Source organism: Fusarium coffeatum (genome assembly GCF_003316985.1).
Source record: "Fusarium coffeatum strain FIESC_28 chromosome Unknown BRIP53273_contig_72, whole genome shotgun sequence".
Taxonomy (NCBI): domain Eukaryota; kingdom Fungi; phylum Ascomycota; class Sordariomycetes; order Hypocreales; family Nectriaceae; genus Fusarium; species Fusarium coffeatum.
Genome location: NW_022157868.1, coordinates 122,307 through 149,030, shown reverse-complemented (window position 1 = coordinate 149,030; position 26,724 = coordinate 122,307). Strand labels below are relative to the sequence as shown.

General features: G+C 49.6%; 6 protein-coding genes across 6 annotated transcripts; 3 read left to right on the top strand and 3 right to left on the bottom strand.

Moving 5' to 3' along the window:
- Positions 1-3: 3 nt before the first annotated feature.
- Positions 4-2,973, bottom strand: FIESC28_03430 (uncharacterized protein; the record flags this gene model as incomplete). The annotated part of the gene is made up of 1 exon (XM_031157579.1): positions 4-2,973. One exon carries the CDS (start codon positions 2,971-2,973, stop codon positions 4-6), a length of 2,970 nt encoding a protein of 989 aa, XP_031018405.1.
- Positions 2,974-3,240: 267 nt separating this feature from the next.
- On the top strand, positions 3,241-6,637 carry FIESC28_03429 (uncharacterized protein; the record flags this gene model as incomplete). The annotated part of the gene is made up of 4 exons (XM_031157578.1): positions 3,241-3,559; positions 3,643-4,504; positions 4,577-5,875; positions 6,076-6,637. The coding sequence occupies 4 exons, from the start codon at positions 3,241-3,243 to the stop codon at positions 6,635-6,637; spliced, it is 3,042 nt and encodes a 1,013-aa protein (XP_031018404.1).
- A 1,800-nt stretch (positions 6,638-8,437) lies between these two features.
- Positions 8,438-9,100, top strand: FIESC28_03428 (uncharacterized protein; the record flags this gene model as incomplete). Its single annotated transcript, XM_031157577.1, has 2 exons — positions 8,438-8,594; positions 8,811-9,100. 2 exons carry the CDS (start codon positions 8,438-8,440, stop codon positions 9,098-9,100), a joined length of 447 nt encoding a protein of 148 aa, XP_031018403.1.
- Positions 9,101-9,301: 201 nt separating this feature from the next.
- FIESC28_03427 (uncharacterized protein) lies at positions 9,302-13,763 on the bottom strand (the record flags this gene model as incomplete). Its single annotated transcript, XM_031157576.1, has 9 exons — positions 9,302-9,328; positions 9,392-9,825; positions 9,879-9,997; positions 10,055-11,709; positions 11,788-12,762; positions 12,814-13,149; positions 13,199-13,253; positions 13,319-13,386; positions 13,650-13,763. The coding sequence occupies 9 exons, from the start codon at positions 13,761-13,763 to the stop codon at positions 9,302-9,304; spliced, it is 3,783 nt and encodes a 1,260-aa protein (XP_031018402.1).
- Positions 13,764-14,788: 1,025 nt separating this feature from the next.
- On the bottom strand, positions 14,789-16,147 carry FIESC28_03426 (uncharacterized protein; the record flags this gene model as incomplete). Its single annotated transcript, XM_031157575.1, has 1 exon — positions 14,789-16,147. One exon carries the CDS (start codon positions 16,145-16,147, stop codon positions 14,789-14,791), a length of 1,359 nt encoding a protein of 452 aa, XP_031018401.1.
- A 1,143-nt stretch (positions 16,148-17,290) lies between these two features.
- On the top strand, positions 17,291-26,707 carry FIESC28_03425 (uncharacterized protein; the record flags this gene model as incomplete). Its single annotated transcript, XM_031157574.1, has 1 exon — positions 17,291-26,707. One exon carries the CDS (start codon positions 17,291-17,293, stop codon positions 26,705-26,707), a length of 9,417 nt encoding a protein of 3,138 aa, XP_031018400.1.
- Positions 26,708-26,724: the final 17 nt, after the last annotated feature.

Below are 26,724 nucleotides of genomic sequence, written 5' to 3'. Positions count from 1 at the left end.
TTATCATTGTGCTTCTTCACCCAGCCTTTGCCGTTTAGACCAGCCTTCTTGCTCATTATGCAACTGACTATCATCCACATCCTCTTGTTTCCCTCTAGCCCAGTTGGTATCGTTGGCAGCTGTATGTTGTAACAATAACTTTGCATAAGCAGCTGCCGTTGCGGCCGCGTAATGCTGCCAAGTCTTGTTTTTGTTAAAGTCCGCATAATCACAGATGCCTCGAATGACCAGACAGGGAAACGTATTCATGACTCCGGCTGCCTCCATTTCAAAACACAAGATGCCATATTGCTTCGCCCAGCGATCTCGTACACTTCCATCTTTGAGAACCCTATTCCCTGATGCGATAAGCCCGTAGTGAATCTCAGGGTGATACGTCGCTCGGTCTGGTCTGGAGCTCATGTGGCTATCTTTAGTACATTCCCCATTTACCCGGCAGGCAAGACAAGTACCCTGAAAAAGACAGTCCTGGTCCTTCCCTGGATGCTGGTATCGTGGCGCTAAAGCTTCCGGGACCCGCCTGACGATCTCTTCAAGTGAATATTGAAGCGCGTTGGAAGGAAGATCGGGATTTGAACGAAGAGAGCTAACGGCTGTCATCAGACAACGGGGAGGTGGATGGAGACTCCCAGTGAGTTCGAAAGTGTTGCCCTCCATCTCCTTGCCACGATCATACTGTATAACACCTGGATACTTGGTCGTCGGTAAGCTTACAACCACGTCACCCAGCCGTATATCATTCTCCTGCGTAGGGGCACCACCTCCGATACCAACGAGAAGGCAGAACTCGACGTTGAAGAAGGTCCGTTTCATATTAGAGGCCGACTCGGCAGCAGCATTTGTCCCATATTCGCCCGATGGTAGACAAGCTGCCACTACCATGTGCCCACTCATTGTCCCCAGTGCATAGGTGTTACTGTCTCCTCTCACGTATTTGGGATTGCAATGCTTGACATCAAATAGCGCTCGTACCGCAAGGAGCTCAAGGGGTAGCGCACAGAGAATGCCAACGGTATATGATGATCGGGTGAAGGCCTGTGCATCTGTCAACAACGGTAGTTGTGACGATAGACTTTCTGTCTCGGCACCACTGGGCGAGCGGCTAAACCGACGCTTATTCGGTTGGGAATCCTGTTGGCTTCTTCGGGCTCGAGTCTCGGTGTCTCTGATTTTAAGGTTCAATCGTAGTCCTGGTGAATCCCGCCGACATCTGTCTATAGATTCATATATCTTATCAATGGATTGCAAAACAGGGGCGTGATTCTGCTGTTCCCACGCTTGTGAAAGCTGCCCCCAACTCCCGAAATCCACATTCTGTGCAAATCGGTCGAGATCTTGGATTTGGATATCGCTGTAAGCTTGACTGAGTTCAGTTTCTAAAGGTAGAACCACTTCGCTATAAATCTTAGATCTCAATGTTAGATCGTCAAGAATATTGCCATTCTCATCTTGCCAAACATTTGGATCCAGGCAGTTTTCCACCGCCAGGTAGAATTGAGAGTTTTCTGGAATTTCTTTCCGACAGGCTTGGAAAACACAGTTGACATCCATATACCTTGAGAAGGCAGTAGACTGCGACTGAGACTCCAAGAAGACGTTGTACTTTCTAGCTAAAATGTCAAATGGAGCCACAAAGTATATCTCCAACAGCATTGTTGCGAGAATAATAAGAGCAGGGCAGTTATGTCCCAGAACGTCATCTGGGTCCATATCATCTGGATCTAGATCCTCCGTGTTGATGCTTCCCTCTTGGCTCACTCCATAAACCGAACCACAATCATTCGTAGCGTGGTCAAGACTTGATAGTGGTCGGTGTATAAATGGTTTCAGCGGTATGATTGATGAAGACGTACGGAAGAACCATACATCGGATGAGTTCCAGCCGGGCAGCAACCATGGTGTATTATAAAGGTGGAATGTAGCGGAACTTAGGATAACAGCCAGTATCCTTTTTGTCTTCTCGGTAAATGAGCCAGATCTATTTCTGAGGAACTCATCCAAGGATACAGCATTGTGCGAATTGTAGTCGCTACCGCAGCTCCTTTCTGATTGGAGTTTATAAAGCTGATTCCGGATGATCTTAAATACAAGACGATAGGAGGTTCTCGAGCTGATCTTTGTGATCTGTTCACATATGCTCTTCACCTTCATAGTCCTGATAGCAGATGAGGATTTGATCTTGGCTGGTATTTCAGGTCCCTCGCTGACCACCATCCTAACTTGCTTATCTTTGGTTGTATGGATGATGACCTCTTGCCAGTCGTCCCGCGAGGAAAGAAACATGTTGAAATCAACTTCGTTCAGCTCAGCATCCGACTCGGGTTCTGGTCTTCGATAAGTCCCTAGGGATAAACGGGCACTTAAGTCGTGGGCTGGTGTGCATGGACAATCCTTGCACGCCACCATCGCCTCGAAAATTGACTGTGCGGCACTTCGGACGGCGTAGGTTGGTTCTGCTATGCCCAGCTGGGGACCAAGATCCTCTGTAGTCCATTGAGATGGGTCTTCAGGATATCTGACGCGTAGCTCCTCTTCGCATTGGTCAAGTGACGTTGCAATCTCAGAATGGTCACCCGGTGTCGTTCCCAGTTTTAGCTGGCTTCCAATGATAGTGATCTTTTTGCTATTATCTCTGATGGTTCGTATTTTGTCCTGGATCAGTTTCAATTCACGCAACCAAATATCGATTGAGGCATGAGAAGATCCTTCGAGACATATCGTAGACATTCGCCTCAGGGGGTTTAAAACAATATGAATAGTGTCGGCCGATGGTAAAATAGCGCTATCTCCAGCTGCGATCAGTCGGTCCTCTATTATGGTGCAGTAGACGATGATCTTGGCGTAAAAGGCCTTCAGGTCCTCATCCTGCTCATCCAAGCGCAGAGCCTTGGCAATTTGCTGAACGGACTTATATGCGTGTTGTACTAAGTTCACGGTACCTCTACCGGTAGTTGAATTGGAACCGGACCCCATAGTAGCCAGGGATTAAAAACATACGGCCGGATAACCATGAAGCTTATGTCCAGTGAGAACTTTTTTATTGAAGATGACAATGGGGTTGTTCGTCGAGGTAAGACGGGGTAGTATTCCTTGTCACACATCAACCGACCCCTCTTTGATCCCTGCTTTTTGCCTGGATAATGAGGCTCCCATTCACGCCGCTCCCTCGGTGCAAATGTTCTTGGAACGTTTAGATACTAGAACCTGTGGCTAGATTTCTGCCAGGCAAATATTCAAAACATGTCGAGCATAGCCACCGGTGAGAAGAGTGAAGAGTTCCCAGGGGCTAGGTTAGTCGATACCGCTAAGATATGTCTTGTCTCTTTCCAGAAATGCCTCAACGACGCGAGCAGCGCTCAAAAGGCTGGCTCAGCTGTGAGCACAAAGTCATCTATTGTTCAGATTGAAGACCAACTGGCGAGGTTCTCACTTTGGACAGCCAATCTTCGAGTCTTCAGTATTAATCGAGATTCCCTCGATAGTCGTTTACGGGAGGCGCCTGATGTTAAATATGCCATCACTAGCCTTTTGGAAACGCTTGACCACCATCTGAAAACCTGTAAGTAGCAACATACGATCGGGATCCCGAGACTCGCTTGATCTCGCGACGCCTAGTTATGCTAACCATAACCCGACTCTTAGCCGCTAGCATCCTCGTCTCAATCGCAGCGAATGCGAATCTAAACTATCCGGAGAATTCGATTGCAACCTTCAATGATTCACTTGACGAATTGCGAAATGACATCACTTTACTTCATAAGATTTCTAACACAATTCGCCGGGCAAGTAAAGAGACTCAAAACATCAAAGCTTCCAAAGATTTCGTCATCGAGGATGATGAGGGCAACGACGCGGAGCCGTTCCTTCGACAGCTATTCATCAACTACATACACGATCGATTTCCTGGAATAGACGAGAGCATTCGTAACCGCCTCGCAGATTCGATGGTTCTTCGTCGAAAAAGAATTCTCTTTCGCAGAAAGCGTTATGGAACGACATCAATACGTCTTCCAGAGCCAGTGGCCAAACCTGTGATATCGCGTCCGAGGTTAAATCCGACCGATCACGAGACCCATGGATCCAATAAGCGCCGTGCGGTCGAGGCATCAGCCCGGAGTCAGGCACAGTCTGTGACAAAGACTGCAACAACGCTCTCTCCAGAGAAATTTAGAAAGGCTAGTGTACCATCCGTCATTTCAGTTTCAAAGACCGTTGCGCTCAGTGGGGCCGAGGAGCTGTGTTTTCCTCCTGCGCCGATAGGGAGTCTGATGCGGAAATACAATAAGATGAAGAGAGAAATAGAATGCCGCGGGAATGAATCCAAAATTCCGACCTCGCAGGAGAAGCGCAGTGGAGAAGGAAATGAGCAGATCGAGCGTATGAAGCAAAAGCTAGAATTAGCTGAAGCCTGGAATAGCTGTATCGAGGCAGTACCGGAGGTTACTTGTCCATACTGCTTCCATGTCCTTCCTATTCGCGATGTCATCGACGACAAAAAGTGGAAGTAAGTCCCGCTTCATCCGCCCTGGAAGTTACCAAGCCTAGCAGTCCTAGGAGTACTAAAGCTTATGGACAGGATGCATGTCAAGGACGATCTTGATCCCTACGTCTGCCTGTTTGAGGAATGCGAATCTCCAAATCATCTGTACTCACATAGCGGACAATGGATGAAACACATGAGAGATCATACTTTGCGATGGCGCTGTAAATCGAAAGCTCATGAAGAGTTCATCGTTAAGACGAAGGCAGATTACATTCAACACATGAATACATGTCATCCTGGCAAATTTAAAGACGCCCAGCTCGCTGTATTAGCTGACCGAGGGGCTTCGACGGGCGGACCCCTCTTCACAGCTTGTCCCCTTTGCGGTGTCGACAAGACTGACAAATCGATGGAAAGCCACGTTGTGAGTCACATGCGGCTGTTGGCTCTCAAGTCCCTACCGGCTACACTTGATGACGCAGATGAATTGGATGAGGCCGAAGATCGACATGACAGTGGGGATACCTCCCGTGCACAAAGTCGAAGTACAATCAAGCGAGCTCTTGAAGAAACTGGGTCCCTCAGTCCACCAGTCGCTGATGAGGCTTGGTATGGGTCACAGTGGGGGGACGATGAAGTCTTTGGGGGGTCCTCGCTTGCTTCAGGAGATGGATTGTTGGATCATGTTCCAGCCCCTTCCAGTTATGACCATGATCCTGACCTAGATGATCCTGTGCTTCAACCTTTCATCCAACGTGTTTCAAATCATGAAAGTCCGAAAGTCAACTGGAACCCACGCCCGGATACTTCCCAGAGTCAACGGCTGGGGTTCATGGACCCAGATTGCGCTATTTGCCATGCTCCAGCCAGCATGGCCTGTGACTGTGAATCCAAGGCCTTGGAACTCGCCGTCAAGCAGGCAGAAGATAGAATGCTAAGGTTAGTGGCTGGGGAGATCAGAGACTGGGTAAAGGATCATGCGCAAGACTACATGAACCGGCAGGCTATGCCCGGAGACCTTTACTGCAAGGATGGGAAGGACAGGGAGCAAAATATTCCAGAACAAGCATCCGGGGATAAAGGGCAACTTGAGAGGTCGAACGTTGATGTCGACTTCTTAAAGACAGCAGAGTACTACTTCGGCCTGGTGGAATTGACATTACCTGCTGAAGATGAACCTGCGGTACGGAACCCACCGCTGGGTAAAGTTCCTTATAGGGACAGGAAGCCTTCCGGGGGTCGACCTAACGTCGAAGGCAAAGAGAGCGGCGCTGTAAATACAGCCATCATCCCTCCCGGCTACTACTCGTCTGATAGTAATACATCTGGTAATGAGATGCCCAGCAATGCGCAAGATACCAACACAGATAGCAAGGGATCGCAAACTATAAAGTATCCCAAGAACTAAAGGGCATAGAATCCGCAGCTACTATTACTTTTTCCTTAAGACTATAACTAATAAAAGGTAGAGATTATATTAATAAAAAGCAAATAAAAGCCTAGCACTTAGAGATACTATATTAGTTACAGTTAGCTAAGTAATATACTAATACAATTAGCTTACTTCTTATATAGTTACTTTTTGTATCTAGTTCTGTATCAGACCCTACGACCACCCTACTCTCTTTGCAGCCCTCAACTGGATCTGAGAAAGCCGCCTTGGATACCACCACAGAAACTAACAAGGCAGAGACCGAGACCGCTACCACGCTGGTAGCCAGCACTACTGCTACAACTGATGTTGACATCACTACTACCGAAAGCGAATCAACAAAATTCGAGACTTCGACTGCAACGACTGAAGCTACCACCTCCGGTCAGATAACCTCAACAACCGTGGGAATCACAACCACCACAGATGCTGTGACTACAACCACCGAAGCTGAGACCACAACCAAAGAGGCTGCCTGTCCCCGAGTCACAGTCCTGGCCAATCCTACGCCAATCTTTGTCTCGGAGCCAGACGGTACTATTTATGACGATACTTACCAGGGGGTCACCTTACCGTTTCCAGTCAGTGTCTTTGGTAGTTCTTCATCTACTGTCTATGTCAGCGTCAATGGCTTCTTGTCACTATTCGACAGCGGCGGTTTCTTCACAAACCGAGCACTGCCTACCGAAGGTGCCCCTCGCGTTGCTATCATGCCCTACTGAGACGATCTCTTTGTCAATTCAGGTGGGCTTTGTGGAGTAGGTATCACCTACGAAGTCCATGAAACCGAAAGAGGTCAAACATTTACTGTTGAATATAACGTGGATGGTTCAGATGGCGAAAATCACTTCACAGCCAGTCTTTACCAAGACCATCCAGGATTGATTCGGTTTGCCTACTACAATACTAGGCATGGTGGAAGCGCAACTGTCGGTGTCCAGAATCTTCAGAATGGGCAGCAGCTCTACTCCCAGTACTCTTACAACACACCATCCATCTCTGATAACTCTTTTGTTGAGATTGATACAGGCAGTGGAAACGCTATTACTACAACAGGTCAGCTGTAATAACTTCTTGGACTGGAGTCAATAATAGGACTACTACTATAGGGCCTTATAGATCTTTTTAAATTCTTTTCTGTATTAATAAACTATTTCTTCTTGCATCACAACTAAAGATCTTATTCTTTACTCCTTGATTTATTTATAAATAGATGTTAGCTTGAAAGTAGGCTGCTTGTGCTTCTTGTGAAGAGTATACTACGTGCAACCAATTGGTAGAGCCTCAGTCAAAGCGCAGCTGTCTCTGTACTCCTCAGACGCGACCGCAGCTGTGAATTTTATCTTGGGCACTTCAGCGAAGGGCGACATGGATTGCGTTTGGTCGCCGTTGAGCTGGTTCAAGTTGACTGAGTCATACTATCTCTGAGCTCAAGCTGGTCATTATGCAATGCAAATGATACGCATCTTCCCACCAGAGGGAAAGGCCCAGCCATCTACTATAGCGCGACTCTACCGCGACGGCCAGCTGATCTGTGCGCCTTAACGCGTTGTCACTCATAAAGACGCGTTAAACACCCATGACTCATTAATTCTGAGTAAGCAAGATAATTCTGACTCGGATGACGCGGTCACTGGTGGATACCGTAACACTGGCTACACTGTCGTGTTTGTTGCAAAGGGAAATGAAGGGCAGCGCTGGAAATTCCAGGTTCGTCATAAACGCATCATCTGGAACACTCCGACGAGCCGACCTAGACCCGATGCCAACGGTAATACGGGATTTGTGGAAAGACTTTATGGTGGAACGATCGGAGAATCTTACGAGGGGGTTGGGACAGGGGGACAATGCGAGCTAAGCTAACTTGTCCTTATCGCTCTCTGTTATCTTATCTTCGCATATCTTATCAGTAATCTTGCTCTTACAGTCAGCAAATCACAGCCTCTGATTGGCCATTCTCTAGTTTTTGTTAAATTCAGTCTACATCCAATTTCATTGTCAAATCCGTAATGATTTCTTCATGAAGTTCCGGCCTCATAACAACACGCAGGTCAGATTTGGTCCTCAGACCAGTTTCTTACTACTATTTCTAATGTTAGACCTCCTCATATTCACGTCCGCTTACTTTTTGACGCGTGCATCCCATGTCTGTAGCAATTGCGTTGGGGTTTTCGGTCATTCGCTCAACATACCCTGCACCTACCGGACATTTTCGGTGGCATCGCGAGTTCGCGACAAGTAATTGTCAATCAGCCAGGGGTCCGCGTCAATTTATTGTTCCAATATCTCAGGAGAAAAATTCGCCAGTAAATATTACTCTTAAAATTACCTATGATCTCAGTCATACTATAGAGATATTCCAAGACACGAATTGTTCAAGTCACCATGGCCAGTAAACTGCCCTTGTAAGGACTGATAAAGGTGGTATCCGCCTGTCATCAACCGAAACCATCCGCAACATCACAGGCGACTCAGTTCTCATTATAGCCAAAACTGTTTCATTAAATCCAGTCGATACCAGAATGACTGCACCTTACGTCACACCTGGTGCTGTTGCGGGCTTTGACTTCGCTGGTGTTGTAGAAATGGTTGGGCCTGACGCGACAAAATGCGACATACGCGTCGGAGACCGCGTCTGCACAGCAATCATGGGAATGAACCCTCTAGACCCCACAGTCGGTGCATTTGCCGAGTACACGGCTGCCGTGTAATGGATCTTGTTGAAATCCCACCCAATCTCAGTTTTGAAGAAGGTGCTTCTTTGGGCATTAGCTTCATGACGACGGGGTTGGCTTTGTTCAAGAGTCTCGGACTTCCTGGCAATCCTCTCTCTCCCCTGCCACTGAAGTTACCCTGTCTTGGTCCATGGTGGCTCATCGGCTACTGTAACTGCAGCCATTCAGCTCGTCAAACTGGCAGGGTTTGCACCAATAACAACATGTTCGCCCCGCAACTTCGAGCTGGTCAAATCATACGGCGCTAGTGCCATATTCGACTACAACGACCCAGACTGTATCTCAGATATCAAGAAGCACACCAAGAACAATATTCGGTATGCTTTGAATTGTATCTTTACTACCCAGAACATGCAGTTCTGTTACCAGGCTATTGGTCGTCCTGGTGGCAAGTACACTGCTCTAGAGCCTTACTCGGAAGCTATAGCTGGCACCCGGAAGATAGTCTAGGCTAATTGAATAATAGGGCCTTATATACTCATGGACCGGGCTCTTAGATGACGAAGCTGAGACAGTAGCTGACATCCACGCTTGATCACAAGAGATGTTGGAATGATGTAGATATCGGCACGTTGTGATAAGTTATGGTACAGTAAAGATAAATAAGGCAAGTTCCTGCGACAGCGACATCGCCAAAAGTCAGGGGGACATCTACTTATTTAAAGCCTGGCTTTGACACTGTTTAAAGTCAGTATTCAACTCAATCAAGACAATGTAACTCCAGGGTACGATAAGACTTACCATCTGCCAGTAAACACCACGAGCAGCCAATAACTCGCGATGGCTCCCCTTCTCAATCAACTTGCCCTCACCAAGAACAAAGATCACATCCGCATTTTGCACTGTCGCAAGACGATGCGCAACGACAACCATAGTACGACCTTCTCCAGCGCGCTCAAACGCCTCTTGGACCAACTTCTCACTCTCCGAGTCGAGAGAACTTGTCGCTTCATCAAGCAACAAGATATCAGGGTTTCGCATTAAAGCCCTGGCGATGGCTACACGCTGTCTCTGACCGCCTGAGAGGGTCACGCCGCGGGAGCCTACCTGGGTTTGGTATCCTTCTGGGAGGGACATGATGAACTCGTGGATGGAAGCTTCTTGACATACACGATGGACAGTTGCGTCGTCGACGGTGTCTTCAACACCAAGAAGGATGTTCTCTCGTAATGTACCTGCAGCATAATCAGCTATGGCATTTCATAATGGGGCGATCTATTTGGCATACCTTGAAACAAGCTTGACTCTTGAGCAACAAGCGAGAGGTGGCGACGGTATGTATAGACGTTGTTGGCGGCAATGTCTTGACCATTGCAGAGGATGCGACCGTGATCAGGATCATAGAATCTGTGAGTAACATCATGTCAGCATTCATCACAAACATGTATAGAGGTGTCTGCATACCCTTCAAGAAGAGAGACGATACTACTCTTTCCACTGCCCGATGCACCAACAAGAGCAGCAAACTGGCCCTTCTCGATGGTCAGGTTGAGACCCTGGAATACAGGCACGTCACGAGTAGGATACTTGAAGTGAATGTTGTCCAGTTCAATCTTCATACCATCACCATGAGAAACAAACGGTGTGCCGGTAGCTTCAGGACCGTCCTTGACCTGACTAACCCTCAGTCCAAGGATACGATTGGCAGCTGCACGGACTTGAGCGACATTGGGTCCAAAGCTAAGTGCACGACCTGTTGTCTCGCCTGCGTTCAAGACAGACATGAAGCACACGAAGAAGCTCTCTAGATCATACTCGCCGCTGAGGAGAAGGCGGCCACCATAGTACAGTACTATAGCCTGGCATCCGATGGTTGCGCTGTCGGAGAAGGCATACAGCAAGCTCACCCAACGAGCCTTCTTGAAGGCATCCTTGACATGGTTGCTGTTGAGAGTGCGGAACTGATCGCAGATAGCACCTTCAAGAGTAAAAGATGCCACGGTACGGAATGCACCGATTGCTTCAGAAGCAAACTTGGAACTGTCGACGAACACAGCGTTGTTCATCTCCTCGAACTTGATCTCGTAGCGCATTCGCCAATACCCAGCGGCGAGGAGTATGGGGACAACTACACAAAGGGACACGAGTGCAAGCTTCCATGCAAAAGCCAGCGAAATGGCGATAGTACCCATCAGAGTCCAGAGGGCAATAAACACACTCGCCATATTGGACCCCAACAGCTCCTCAAGCTGTCTTGGATCCTCAGCGCTCCTCGCAGCCATAGTCCCCTGTGAGTGATCATCATGATCAAAGAACGCAACCTTCTGATGCAAGATAGATAAGAAGTACTGCTTCTGGTACTTAGCACGAATAGTACTCGCTGTACGCGTTGATAAGAAGAAAGTAGCACAGTAGGCTAGACCGGCTGAGATAGCGAGGACAGTCCACATGAGCGACCAGAAGGAACTTTCACTTCTGACCTTGGACTCGTCGGGGAGGTAGCTGAAGACGATGATGACTTTGGCGAAGAGCCAGGCTTGGAAGGGGACGGCGGCGCCGGCGCAGGCGGAGAAGAAGATGGTTAGGGTCATGGTCCACCAGTTGGACTTTGTCTCGTAGAAGAAGCGACCGAAGCTGGAGATGAGACCTTTCTTTTTGGGGGTCTTGTCTTGAGGTTTGTCCTCGATGGTGGACTCGGTATGTGCCTTTTCATGAATAGAGGATCGTCGATGATCCTTAGCAGTGACATCATGGCCATCCTTTTGCTCCCCCAATGACAAAGCCTGAGCATTGACGAGATTATAGTAAAGACCAGCTTCATCAGTCAATAGACTCACATGAGTACCAGACTGAATAACTTGTCCCTGTCGCAGAACAACAATCCTATCAGCCTTCCTGATAGTGGAAAGACGATGTGCGATTACAATCGTTGTTCTGTTCTTGGAGGCTCGGTCGAGGGCTGCTTGTACGATCCGTTCGCCGCGGACGTCGATTGCGCTCGTGGCCTCGTCGAGAATGAGGATTGCGGGACGGCGGATTATGGCGCGGGCGATGGCGATGCGTTGGCGTTGGCCGCCTGAGAGTTTGATACCGACTTCGCCAACGGCGGTGTTATAGCCCTATATTGAGGACAATAGGTTAGTATTTTGCTTGGGTATCAAGGTGGTAACTGGCTGGCAATGGACGATCTGACGTACCTCTGGTAGCTTCTCAATGAACTCGTCAGCAAATGCCTCCTTGCATGCTTCATGTACCATCTCCCTCTTCTTCTCTTCAGGCTCATTTTCCCACTTTGTGCCGATGAGGCCGTTGAGAACGTTGCTGTAGATGGTGTCATTGAAGAGGAACGGCTCCTGTTGGACAAGTCCAATCTGCGATCGCCACCACTTGACGTTGATGTCATCAAGAGAGTGGCCACACGTAGAAATTCGGCCACGGAGCTCAACAGGTGGACCAGTTTTATCTCCTGCGAACGAGAGTTCTTGTAACTCTTGCTCGTCCTCCTCTTTGTCATCGTCCTTCTTTTTATCGGTCGGCTTCTCGACTGGTTTGGAGATGACGTACTGGTCTTTGAGACTGTACCATCGCTCAACAAGGCCGACGATTGTACTCTTACCTGAGCCAGAGGGGCCGACAATCGCGGTGACTTTGCCCGTTTCGATTCGCAGATTGAGGTCATCGAGGATCTTGACGTGCGGTCGACTGGGGTAAGCAAAAGTGACGTCTTCGAAGACGATGTCCGCCGTCGCAGACACATTTGGGTCGGTGAGATGGCCAGGCTCAGGTCGGGGTGCATCGATGACAGTGAAGAACTCGCAAGCTGCGACTGTTGCTTTGCTAACCGCTAGAAGCGGCGTAGAGATTCGTTCCATTGCCGTCACGATCATCATGACAGAGAACAAGACGACAATGATAGCCCCGAGCTGATTGATTTTATCGTCGAGCAAGAGTCTTGTGCCATACCAGAACGCAAGGCCAAATGCCGCATAACTGCTGAAGAAAATAAGGCCGTATTGGAGGGCAATGAATGGGCCAGCGAACTGAGCATGCTTCTTTGCTTCGTCAACGAATCTGCCGTACTTGCTGCCAATTCGCGACTGAGCGCTATAAGCTACGATCATTCGGATACCGCTCATGGCTTCGCTAGCGACAGACATCGCCAGAGCTTCGGACTAAATCTTGCGTCAGTAACATCTCACAGGACCCTCAGAATCGGTACATACTTTGGTCTGGTTTGTCTGGCCTTTGGTGATGTAAGGAAGTACTAGGCTGACACTGAATGTGATGAAGACAACGGCGGTGAATGTCACGAGAGAGAGCTGCCAGCTGTAGATGAACGCGACGATGATTGAAGCGATCATGGTGGCATTGTATTCCACAAAAACACCCAACTTCTCAGAGATTCCGAGCTGCAGAGTGTTTCCGGTAGTCGTGATAATTGTAGTCGCATATCCAGGTGGCATAGAGTCCAATACATGCACGCTTTGCGAGAACAACGCCGTGAAGTAATCCTGACGAATGGCGGAGGTGATTCTCACACCGGTCATACGAAATGCGAACTGAGAATTGGTGAGCCGATGAGAAGATTTACTGAGACAAGGAACTTACATTGTTGACGTAACCTAACACAAGGCGACCGAGGAAGAGGCCAAGCAGGTACAGACTATCGCGACGGGTATTAGCGGCCATCAAACGAAACTTAATTTTCGTATCGCAGGTCAAACTCACCAAAGTTCGCTAAGTTTCGAGCGGAACTCATTGCCCGGGAGCGTTTCGGTGCCAGCATAGTCAGAGAACTTGCTAGCGAATTGACCTACATTTTGGCGGACTCATTAGTATGAAGCCTCGATATTTGGCCTCGTTTTTGGTTTCCACTTGCCGAAAACGATGTTTAACAGAGGCAAGGTTATGCCGACACCGATCGAGGCGATTACGCCAACGGTGTATGCCAGAAGGTCCCATTTGGAAGCATACTTGAAGACTCTCTACATGACAAGAGATGATATCAGTATAAGTTGCAAGTATTTGCTTCGATATAGTGAGGTTGTGGTTGTCATACCATATAATCCTGAAAGGTAGGCTCTCTCTCAGGGCGTCCATCAACACGCATCTCAGGATTCGTCTCCTCACCCTCCCCAATCGCCGCTGAATTTTCCGCTGTTCGTTTTCCCATGGTGATTGATTGACAGAGGAGCGGTTTGCAAGCGTCAAGCCTCTCTTCTCACTGAACAATACTGCATCCTACCCCCAAAGCAAATGGGGAAACAACAAATACCGTTCCTCGATCGGGTGCGCGGACACGAGCATTTTCCCGTCGGATTGCATCCAGAGTCCGAGGACCCGCTGCAATTGAGACATACTGGAAGGATTTCTCATGCGTCAGCACGGCGCAGGAAAGGGATTGGGATCCTTCTGGCCGTGGTGTGATGACTACATGGAACAAAGGAAGGAATGTCGGAAAAGAGACTTGCCAGGCGCTTGTCTCAGCGGGGAGCACAAATGTTTGATTAGATGAGATCATGTATTTAGAAATCTCTTGGTTCTTTTTCGTGGGGGCTAAGGGGGGGTTGAAAGGCATGAAGTGGCGTTGACAGTTGAGGCCAGCTAATGCTGCTCAGCGGAGAATTACTCGATTGAGTTGCGGCTCGGAGCGCTTCCGTCGGCAGTGGTCCACTGTCTTGGTGAGAGTCTGCACTGACAGTCCAATCGGAATATTCCGTTTTACTCCGTGGCCATCCCTGGTGGCGGATCTAACTGCCCATCTTTTGTCTACAATTAAGACATGTCGCAGACTAGCATATGAATATGATGTGATATGCGAGATTTAAGTTGGCAATGGTATGTCGATTGCCGCTCGTATAATGTTCGATTAAGAATACGAGGTTGCCTCGGGCTGATATGAGGCAAGGATTTCCGTACAGCTGTCTGCTTTAGGTAAGCCGGAATATGGACCACTATCGGCCAAAAGCACACATTGCCATTTGACACTTGGTCGTTGAGAGCCCTAAGCTTGAGGTTTGAAGCTTAGAACTACAACCATTATAGAGAGCTTAGCTAGAAGATGAATATGATGGAATGACAAATAGCTTTATAAGATGCTAGATAAAATATTGTAATTAATCCAGCAAGCTGAAATTAATTTAAGTAATAAAAACAAGATCTTTACAGTCAGGTAGTTTAGGCCTGATCTACCTTGTGTTACAGCAATGCCCTACCCAACTCCACCTTATCCAAGCTCTCACAGCGCTCAACTAACGCAATTAAGCCTCTGTGCACGCTAACATCAAGATCTGTGCCTAAGAAACAAGCCATGTCTACAATCCAACCGTTAAAGTCTCGTATTTCTGTCTTCCTTCCGGCTTCTATATCCTGTAGCATAGAACTGCGATGTTCAAATATCTTGAGACCAAATGTGTATAGCTTTGCTTCCAAGATTGGCTGTGAAAACCTTTCCATCAACTTCCATCGGACCTTGTGGACGCTGGAGCTCGTCCCAAGTCGTGATGTCTGTTCAGCGTAGGACGTGATAATACTGCGACTCGTTTCGTGGTTAATAAGTCCTTGGATAACAGCACTTGCTTGCCAGAGGAGCTTGTCGATCACCCGCCTCAAAGGATCATCAGGGATATAGGATGCAAACAATTCTCCTGTCTTGCAGCGCAGTAAAGCCGTAAGCGGGTTGATCGCCGCATTCATGACCAACTTCTCCAACTGAAGGAGCCAAATCTCACCCGAAGACACCTCCTTTGTGTTCACAAGCGGTGTCGAGGCAATATGCCGAATAAAGAAGTCATCCAATGGATGCCTGCCCGGCGATTTGGGATCAGATGTCCAGAACACAGGCCCGATGTATGCGTCAGCGAGAGCCGCATGGATGCTCAAGAAAGGACCTGCTGATGCAACCCCATGACTCACGACACAAGCGGAGAATGTTGGGGTATCACCGGTTGGGTATCGATGAGAGATGTATAAAGGACCGTGGGGAGGCCAGAGTTTGCAGACGCCGTTCTGAGCAAAGATAACTGAGCTGCATCGACCAAGGTACTGGCGAATACGGTCTGCTTCGGATAGTCCAGCTTCTGCCTTTGTGGAGATGAAGACGTTGTGAAGCTTCCTCCCATCTGCAACTTCTTTGACTGGGCCGTAATGAGGTCTTGTTTCGGTCCACCATTCGACGGTGAAGCGTTTGTTGAGGAAGAGTTTGCCGCTGGTTGAATCTGCGAGACCTACACCTTGAGATGCTGCCCACTGTGATAGCAGTTCCTTTCGATGAACGACGAGCGTGATGGGAAGGGCATTGGGATGGCGAGCCATGTGAGTGGCATATAGTCGGCCAATATTGCCAGGACCAATGATATATATACGCTGGTCAGAGTTTGCTGATGGAATGACACAGTCATCGTTGTCGTATTCTTCATCGCTGTTGGAACTTCCCATGTCAATAGCCTCATCGACCTTTGGCTGGATGTTTGCAGGAGACCAGGCGAATAGCTTTGGGGACGGTCTTGTGTCGGTGAGGAGGGCCGTCAGCCAGGTTGGGTGTTCTTGGGGTGTCATCGTGCTTGCTAATGATCATGCCTTTCCAGAGAGATTGGGAGGAAGAGCAAGCCAATGAAGGGGCCAATGTGTAAGTAGGTAGTGTGTGCACAGTCTGGCAGTGTGGCAGGGGCAGCGAAAAGAAGAGATAAGAGGGAATCTGTTATGCAGGACGTCAAGGATGATCCCAAGATACCTGTGCTGGGCATATTGTGAGTAGCTGGTATGCTATATGAACTGTGTTTCTGAGACCGTTATTTTGGGTTGATGGACCTGATAGCTGATGCTTGCATCACGCGTTTTACTCGCCAAGATGCTTGGGATTATTTTCTACCACTATTACTATTCTGTAAATGTGCTCGGAATTTGTTCGTCATATTCAGAGACTGTGGATAGTATCTTAAGCTTTGGCTAGCCTTCCTCCCAACAAGGCATCACGATCTCAACGCTACTAAATCCTGCAATCGTACACTACCGGCAACTGTCCGGCTCGCATAGATTCGTAGCCCGCGTGCTACCGAGACACGGGACGATTCAGCATGCAGATTACAATCTCAGACTGATTGGCCTGTCTCTCCTAGCCCCTCCCGTAGGATTTAGGATTTAGGATTCACCGGGGGTGAGTCCCACTTATGCAGGTCAGCGCCACAAACACCGATTATCAATCTCCCTGCAGAATAACCCGCAGTAGCCAATTGGTGGAATCGGCCAATTGCAGGATCAGGATCTGAATCCTATGAAGGATCAGCAGATCAGTTTGCAGACTGTGATGCCATCGAGAAAGGACAGCGGTCGCGGCTGAGGGTGGCAGAATATGCCTCGTAGGATCTTTTGATGAGACCTCATGATGGAACCATCGAGAGTCTTAGACATGGGATGGTCGTACTGGGGGCGATGTGCCTCTTTGGTAAGGAGCACGTAATGTTGGTTGAGATATGTTGCCAACACGAGAATTGCTGCATGATGCGCTGCATTCCTGCAGGTGAGGTATATACAGAAAAGTTGATAGCGAGGAGGATTGGTTCATCGAGGGATACTGAAGTATTCTGTCCTATCATCTTGAACGAGCTGTGACTTTTGTGAGAGACTCTTATTGCCTATCCAGGCCCCCATGTTACACACTCGGACAATCGTTTAACTTCAAACACTTCTCTTACATTCAATATGACATCACTCAACACCAAAAGTGGCTCTACACAAGCAATCATGCCTTTGTTGCTTCCCAGTGACGATGCAAGTCATACCGACACTCTTGTCGAGGAAGTTACTCGTTCTTTCGGTTTAGGCCGAGATAGAGTCGAGAGTATCCTTCCCAGCACGGCGTTTCAACAAGATGTCATTGACTGTGCTGGTAGTGACAAGAAACGCTTCATTGGCCATGCTGCTTACGAGATCAGCAATGATATTGACATCTCAAAGTTGGCTGCTGCTTGGAAAGATACCATCAACAGAACTCCTGCTCTGAGGACTTGTGCCTTCACCTCTAAAATTGGAGATTCGTATCAGGTTGTCTTGAAAGATAGCTTCGTTTTCTCATGGATGTTTTGCACATCTGTTGATCAGAAAGATGCTGTTGTACAGGATGAAGCAGTAGCTGCGGCTTCCGGACCTCGCTGCAACAGATTTGTTCTTCTGGATGACACAATTGCAATGAAAAGGCTCCTAATCTGGACCTTTAGTTACGCTCTTGTGGATAGCACGTTTCAAGAACAGATCCTCAGACGAGTTCTGAAGGCTTACAAGCATGGGCAGGACGGACTGTCCAACAGACCCTATACGCCTGATTCCTCTGACCCTGAGGACGATGAACTGTCGTTGACTCCCACTGATGGGTCGAAGACTCCAGAGACTGGGGACATTCATCCTGCGACTCAGTTCTGGAAGGATTATTTGGGTGATCTGAATGCTTCGGCGTTTCCGCATTTGACATCTCCCCTTTATGTTCCCTATCCCGATGCAAAGTCAGAGCAACGCATGACTTTCACAACTCTGCCACGGTCAACTTGGCCCGGCACAGTTGTCTGCCGAACTGCACTTGCGATTGTCTTGTCACGCTACACAAACTCGCAAGAGGCCCTGTTTGGCGTAGTGACAGAGCAACGGCAACTCCTGGCTAATGGCCCAACACGGACTGTCGTCCCTTTCCGCGTACACTGCGCTTCTGATCAGTCTCTGTCAGATATCATCACCACAGTGAATGCGAACGATGATGCCATCCGCCAGTTTGCAGATATCGGTCTTCGCAACGTCGCTTCCTCTGGGGATTATGGCTCTGCTGCATGCGGGTTCCAGACCGTCCTGTTAGTCACTGAGGGCGACAATGAGCGGTCGTCTACTTGTGAGATTCACCACAAGACCGGCGAGCCTGAGCTCTTTATGCCCTGCACTAATCGGGCTCTGTTACTCCACTGTCAGATGGCCAGTACTGGAGTTTCCATCATTGCCAGATATGACAAGGGCCTCATCGACTCTCGGCAAATGGCTCGTCTCTTGAGACAACTAAGTCACTTGATTCAGGTCCTACGAGACTCACCAGATAAGCAGCTGTCTGTAGGAGAACTCAACACGATCACACAAGAAGATCAAGCTGAGATCCAAAACTGGAACTCACACCCAATCCCCATCCAACCAACCCTCATCCACAAAGAGATGCTCAAAACATCCTCTACCTCTCCTTCCAAGGCCGCAATATGCGCCTGGGACGGTGACTGGACCTACTCCGAGCTCGACAACATCACCTCCCGGCTAGCAGCGCTCATCAAGTTCAGCACCCCAGACCAAGAGCATGCGATACTTCCCATTTACTTCCAGAAGTCAAAATGGGTCGTCGCTTCAATGCTAGCAGTCATGAAAGCCGGCCACGCCTTTACGCTTATTGATCCGAATGATCCATCTGCTAGAGTCTCGCAAGTAGTTGGGCAGACGGGCGCGACGGTTGCGCTTACTTCCAAGCTTTACAGTGGCAAAGTGAAAGGCATTGTTGGGCGCTGCATCGTTGTTGACGATGAGCTTATTCAATCACTCATTTGCACTTGTACCTTCAATGCAGATCTTGTACTTGCTGCGGTTGCTCCTGAGGACCTGGCCTACGTGATCTTCACATCCGGTAGCACAGGCGATCCAAAGGGCATCATGATCGAGCATCGCGCCTTTTCATCCTGCGCTCTCAAGTTCGGCTCCGCACTCGGTATCAACAGCGATACACGCGCTCTTCAATTCGGATCCCATGCATTTGGCGCGTGTTTACTTGAAATTATGACGACGTTGATTCACGGCGGTTGCGTGTGCATTCCCTCTGATGACGACCGCATGAATAATGTTCCTGCTTTCATTAATCGGGTCAACGTCAATTGGATGATGGCTACTCCGTCGTATATGGGGACGTTTCAGCCAGATGAAGTCCCTGGGCTGCAGACTCTGGTGCTTGTTGGTGAGCAGATGTCGCCGTCTGTCAATGCCATTTGGGCGCCTCGCGTTCAACTCTTAGATGGCTACGGTCAGAGCGAGAGTTCTTCGATCTGCTTCGTTGGAAACATTAGTTCTTCTGGCGTTGATCCAAACAACATCGGTCGCTCAGTCGGCGCGTATTCTTGGATCATTGATCCCAGTGATCCCAATCGTCTAGTCCCTATTGGCGCAATTGGTGAACTTGTGATTGAGAGTCCAGGCATTGCGCGCGACTACATCATTCCTCCACCAACAGAGAAGTCACCTTTCTTTTCAACAGTTCCAGCATGGTATCCTTCTAAACATTTACCTGATGGATTGAAGTTCTATCGAACTGGTGATCTTGCGCGTTATGCATCTGATGGCACTGTTGTTTGTCTCGGTCGCATGGACTCGCAGGTCAAGATCAGAGGACAACGCGTTGAGCTTGGGGCAGTGGAGACTTATCTCAGACACCAATTGCCTGACGACATGTCAATTGTTGTAGAAGCTGTCAAGACATCGGACTCGCCTACGAGCACTGTTCTCGTTGCATTTTTGATCGCCTCTCAGGAAACCGAGGGTGCAGGAGATGGCACGATTCTTGATCTTGCTGCGACCAAGGACATAAGTGCAAAGCTGGAGCAAGTCCTTCCGCGTCATTCCATCCCATCGTGCTACATTAGTATGCAGCGTCTTCTTCGCACTGCGACTGGCAAGGTCGACCGCAGGAAGCTTCGCTCTATTGGTCGCGACTTGCTGGCCCAGCAGCTCCAAGGAACAAGCCCACGACCATCTCAATTGAGCTGTCCAGCAAACAGCAGCCAATCCAAGCTGGAGGAGGTTTGGTGTCAAAGCCTGGGTCTCGAACCCAGCGCTTCTAACATTGGGTCAACCTTCTTTGAGCTTGGCGGCCACTCCATCACTGCCATCAAGATGGTCAACATGGCTCGGTCAACTGGTATTGAGCTCAAGGTCTCTGACATATACCAGAACCCTACGCTCGCTGGCCTTGAGGCAATCGTCAACGGTAGCGCTGTTCCGTACGCGCTCATCCCAGCGACCACTCGCGATGGACCTGTTGAACAGTCCTACTCTCAAGGTCGACTTTGGTTTTTGGATCAGCTGGAGGTCGGTGCCTTATGGTACTTGATCCCGTACGCTGTCCGCATGCGAGGATTGGTAGATATAGATGCACTGAGTCGTGCTCTGATGGCCTTGGAGCAGCGCCACGAGACCTTGCGAACTACCTTTGAGGACCACGATGGCGCGGGTGTACAGGTTATTCATCAGACCCTCTCCAAAGAACTGAGAGTCGTCGATGCGACAGAGGGTGACTACCTTCACCTGCTAGAACAAGAGCAGACCACTCCCTTCAATCTCACATCCGAAGCAGGCTGGAGAGCACTCCTCATCCGGCTGACCGGTACCGACTACGTCCTCTCTATCGTCATGCACCACATCATCTCCGACGGGTGGTCAATTGACGTTCTCCGCCACGACCTCAGCCAACTCTACGCCGCAGCTCTTCAAGGTCGCGATCCCCTTTCGGCTGTGAACCCTCTGCCCATCCAGTACAGCGACTTTGCCATATGGCAGAAGCAGGAGGCTCAAGTGCTCGAACAAGAGAAGCAGCTTGACTACTGGAAGCAACAACTCGCTGATTGTTCGTCCGCCAAGCTACCCACTGACTTCCCTCGGCCGGCCCTTCTATCCGGCGAAGCTGGGGTTGTGCCAGTCTCTATCGATGGGGAACTGTACCACAACTTACGTGAATTCTGCAACGAGAATAACATAACTTCATTTGCCGTGCTACTCGCTGCTTTCCGCGCAGCGCACTATCGTCTCACAGGCGTTGACGACGCTGTCATAGGCACACCCATCGCCAATCGTAATCGCTGGGAACTTGAGAACATCATCGGCTTCTTCGTCAACACACAATGCATGCGTATTACAGTCGACGACGAAGACACCTTCGGCTCTCTAGTCCATCAAGTCCGAGCTACTACCACCGCGGCATTTGAGAACGAAGACGTACCCTTCGAGCGCGTCGTGTCAACAATGCTACCCGGCTCACGAGATCTTTCGCGAACACCGCTTGCGCAACTCATTTTTGCCGTTCACTCGCAGAAGGACCTTGGGCGGTTTGAGCTTCAGGGTCTTGAGTCGGAGGTTGTCTCTAGCAAGGCGTATACGCGATTCGATATTGAGTTTCATTTGTTTCAAGAGGCAGATGGGCTCAAAGGCGGTTGTAACTTTGCGACGGATCTGTTTAAGCCTGAGACTGTTGAGAATGTGGTCAGTGTGTTTTTCCAGATTCTGCGGATTGGTCTTGAGAAGCCTAAGGTCCCGATCTCTGTGCTTCCTCTTACGGATGGGATCGAGGAGCTTCGGCGCTTGGACTTACTCAGGATTAAGAAGGTTGACTATCCGAGGGATGCAAGCTTGGTGGACATCTTTCGCACGCAAGTCGCTGCTTATCCTGACTCTCTCGCAGTCGTGGACTCTTCGACGCGACTTACTTATGCGGAGCTGGACCATCAGTCTGATCTGCTTGCGACATGGCTTCGTCGACGAGGTATGCTGGCTGAGACTCTGGTTGGAGTGTTGGCACCGCGTTCATGCGAAGCGATTGTCGCGATCATTGGCATTCTCAAGGCGAACTTGGCCTATCTCCCATTTGACGTCAAATCTCCTTCTGCTCGGCTCAACGACATTCTATCTGGTCTCCCGGGTCCTACAATAGTACTTCTAGGCTCTAACGTCCCTGTTCCTGAGCTGGAGGTGCCTGTCTTGGAGTTTGTCCGTGTCGCTGATGCCGTAGAGCAAGGCGACACTGACACCCTCAACGACCTTGCCCATACCGACACGTCGAACCCTACCGCGACAAGTCTCGCATACGTCCTCTTCACCTCTGGATCTACAGGCCGACCTAAAGGTGTCATGGTCGAGCACCGCGTCATCGTCCGTCTCATGACAAGCAACATCATCCCTGACTTCCCAGTCCAACCACGCTCAGCCCATATGTTCAACATTGCCTTTGACGGCGCCACCTACGAGATCTTCTTCACTCTCCTCAATGGCGGGACGTTGGTCTGCATTGACTACATGACTACTCTTGATGTCAAGGCGCTTCAAGACGTGTTCATCAAGGAACAGATTAATGCTGCGTGCATGGCACCTGCGTTGCTGAAGCTCTACCTCACTGATGCGCGCGATGCTCTGAGGGGACTCGACTTTCTCATGGCTGCTGGAGACCGCTTCGACGGACAGGACGCGATTGAGGCGCAGAGTCTTGTGAGGGGACAGTGCTACAATGGGTATGGACCAACGGAGAATGGTATCATGAGTACGAGGTATCCTATCGCTGTTGATGACTCGTTCATCAATGGTGTTCCCATCGGAATAGCTGTCAACAACTCCGGAGCTTACGTTACCGATCTGAACCAGCAGCTCGTTGGTGTCGGCGTCATGGGAGAGCTCGTCGTCACTGGCGATGGTCTTGCGCGAGGATACTTCGACCCGGCCCTCAACAAGGACCGCTTCATTTACATTGAAGTCGATGGCCAGCGTGTAAGAGCTTATAGAACAGGCGATCGCGTGCGCTACCAAGTAGGCGGCGGCCTGATCGAGTTCTTCGGTCGCATGGACACGCAGTTCAAGATCCGAGGCAATCGTATTGAGTCAGCTGAGGTGGAAGCTGCTATGCTTGGTCATGGTTCTGTTCGCGACGCTGCTGTTGTCGTGCAGAAGGATGACGGTGAGAAGACCGACTTGGTTGGCTTCGTCGTCATTGATCACGATCATTCGTTGGAGGGTGATGCGAATGATAACCAGGTCGAAGGCTGGCAGGATCATTTTGAGACTGAGATGTATGCTGATATCGGGGGCATTGATCCGTCAACTATTGGCAAGGACTTCAAGGGTTGGACTTCTATGTACGACGGGAGTGAGATTGACAAGGAGGAGATGCAGGAGTGGCTTGATGATACTATCAAGACGCTTCGTGATGGTCAGGCTCCAGGTCATGTCCTTGAGGTTGGAACAGGTAGCGGTATGATCCTGTTCAACCTTGGCGATGGTCTCCAGAGTTACAGAGGTCTTGAGCCATCCAAATCAGCTGCCGCATTCACCAACAGCGTCATCGAGTCGGTCCCATCTCTCGCAGGCAAGGCTGAGGTCCACGTCGGCACAGCGCAGGATATCAGCCGATTGAGCGATCTTCACCCAGATCTCGTGGTGATCAACTCAGTCGCGCAGTACTTCCCTTCGCCAGAGTATTTGGCCCAAGTAGCGGACACTCTGATCCACCTCCCGGGTGTCCAGCGACTGTTCTTTGGCGACATGCGAACGAACGCTACTAATAAGCACTTCCTCGCTGCTAGGGCTGTCAGAACACTGGGTGACTGTGCGATCAAGGACACTGTTAGGCAGAAGATGGCGGAGTTGGAGGAGCGTGAGGAAGAGTTACTTGTTGAACCAGCGTTCTTCACGACACTGCAAGATCGCTTCCCTGATTTGGTTCATCATGTTGAGATTCTGCCAAAGAACATGCATGCTACGAATGAACTTAGCGCGTATAGGTATGCGGCTGTTGTGCACATACGCGATCATGACTCGGTTCCTGTGCATACGATTGAGAAGGGCGCTTGGGTCGACTTTGGCGCATCACGAATGGATCGCTCGTCTCTCTTACAGTTTCTACGACGCTCCAAGGGTTCATCAACCGTGGCCATCAGTAACATCCCCTTCGGCAAGACCGTCTTTGAGCGACAGATAGTTGAATCCCTCGAGGCAGAGGAAGATTACAAGTTGGATGGTGCTGCATGGATCTCAGCTGTTCGCTCCGATGCTGAGAGCCGTATATCTCTTTCTGTTCCTGACCTTCACCAACTAGCCAAGGACTCTGGGTTCCGCTTGGAGATCAGTACAGCGCGTCAGTGGTCTCAAAGCGGTGCCCTCGATGCCATCTTCCACCACTTCCCGTCGCCTTCAGACAATCGTCGCACGCTGATCAAGTTCCCGACCGACAATCATCTCCGAAGCACAGTCACCCTTGCCAACCGTCCACTACAGGGATTACAGCGCCGTCGTGCCGCGCTTCGAGTCCGCGAGCGACTGCAGTCTCTACTTCCATCGTACATGATCCCCTCCAGCATCGTGGTCCTGGATCAAATGCCTCTCAACCCCAACGGTAAAGTCGATAGGAAAGAGCTTGCGCGCCAGGCTCGAATTATACCCAAGCAGCAAACTGCACTGCCTGCACAAGCGGTGCCTATTGGCGACATTGAGGCTATACTCTGCGATGAGGCGACTGCGACGTTTGGAATGAAGGTTGACATCTCTGATGACTTCTTCAAACTCGGTGGGCATTCCCTCTTGGCTACAAAGCTCATCTCGCGAGTTGAACAGCGCTTCAACGTTCGTGTCACTGTTAAAGACGTCTTTGACAATCCCGTCTTTGCGCATCTTGCAGTCGTCATTCGTGAAGGCCTTTCTTCACGCACAACCTTGAGTAATGGTCAAGACAAGCAAGGCTGGTCAGCCCGTGTGGCTCCTCGGACTGAGACTGAGATCATCTTATGTGACGAGGCTGCCAAGCTTCTTGGCATTGAAGTCGGCATCACGGATCACTTCTTTGACCTTGGAGGACACTCGATGATGGCGACAAAGCTGGCCATGAGGCTTGGTCGTCGGTTGGATACTACTATAGTGGTCAAGGATATTTTTGACTACCCGGTTTTGTTCCAGCTTTCCAAGAAGCTTGAATCGGCTGCTTCGGGGACGGGTGATGACGAGGGTCAGGTCGATGAGTACAAACCGTTCGAGCTTCTCTCACTGGAGGATCCACAAGACTTCATTCGGCGAGAGGTTTGCTCACAGCTCAACGTCTCATTTGAGTCAATCCAGGACATGTACAAATGTACGCAGATGCAAAAGTCCTTCCTCTTCAGTCCGGGGACTGGTTCACCACGACCCCTCACGCCCTTCTACATTGACTTCCCAGTCGATTCAGACCCAGCCACTCTTCTCAACGCCTGTCATTCCCTTATTCAGCACATTGAAATGTTCAGAACCGTCTTTGTACTAGCTCCAGGCCACCTCTACCAAGTGGTTCTGAAGCATCTCGACGTGCCGATTGAGACGATTGTTACCAACCAAAACGTCAACACAGCCACTAACGATTTCCTAGATAAGCATGCACAAGACCCCATTCGTCTTGGAGAGTCATTGATTCGCATCGCTATTCTCAAGCAGTCATCTTCAGTACGAGTACTACTGAGATTATCGCATGCTTTGTACGATGGCTTGAGTTTAGAGCCTATCGTGCGTAACCTGCACATCCTGTTCAACGGCATGTCGCTTCTTCCACCGACGCAGTTCAGGCGGTACATGGAGTATACTGCCAACAGTCGAGAGAAGGGTTTTGAGTTTTGGCGTGACGTGATTGGCGATTCTCCGATGACTGTTTTGAGCGATACGAGTAACGCGGCTTGTCGTCGGGAAGTATCACCTTCGAAGGCCATGCATTTGTCAAAGGTCGTCGACGTTCCTACCAAGGCCATCCGCAGCAGCATCGCTACGCAGGCGACGGTGTTCAACTCTGCTTGTGCCTTGGTGCTCTCGAAAGAGTCTGGGTCTAGCGATGTTGTCTTCGGTCGCATTGTCTCAGGTCGTCAAGGATTACCGGTCAATTGCCAGGACATCATCGGCCCTTGCACAAACGCCGTCCCTGTTCGCGCACACATAAGTCCAGACGAGAACAATCACCAGTTGCTTCGCGACATGCAAGATCAATACTTGCGAAGCTTGCCATTCGAGACCCTCGGCTTCGAGGAGATCAAGCGCAACTGCACAGACTGGCCTGACTCCACCACAAATTTCGCATGCTGTGTCACATACCATAACTTTGAGTACCATCCCGAGAGTGAAGTGGAACAGCAACGTGTTGAGATGGGGGTCTTGTCGAAGCATGTCGAACTTAGGAAGGATGAGCCGCTGTATGACTTGGCGATAGCGGGAGAGGTTGAGCCTGATGGGATAAACTTGAAGGTTACGGTCATTGCGAGGGCGCATTTGTTTAAAGAGGAGAGGGTACAGTATTTCTTGGAGGAGGTTTGCAATACTTTTCAGACCTTGAACTTTTCTTTGTAATACATCTTAGTAAAGAG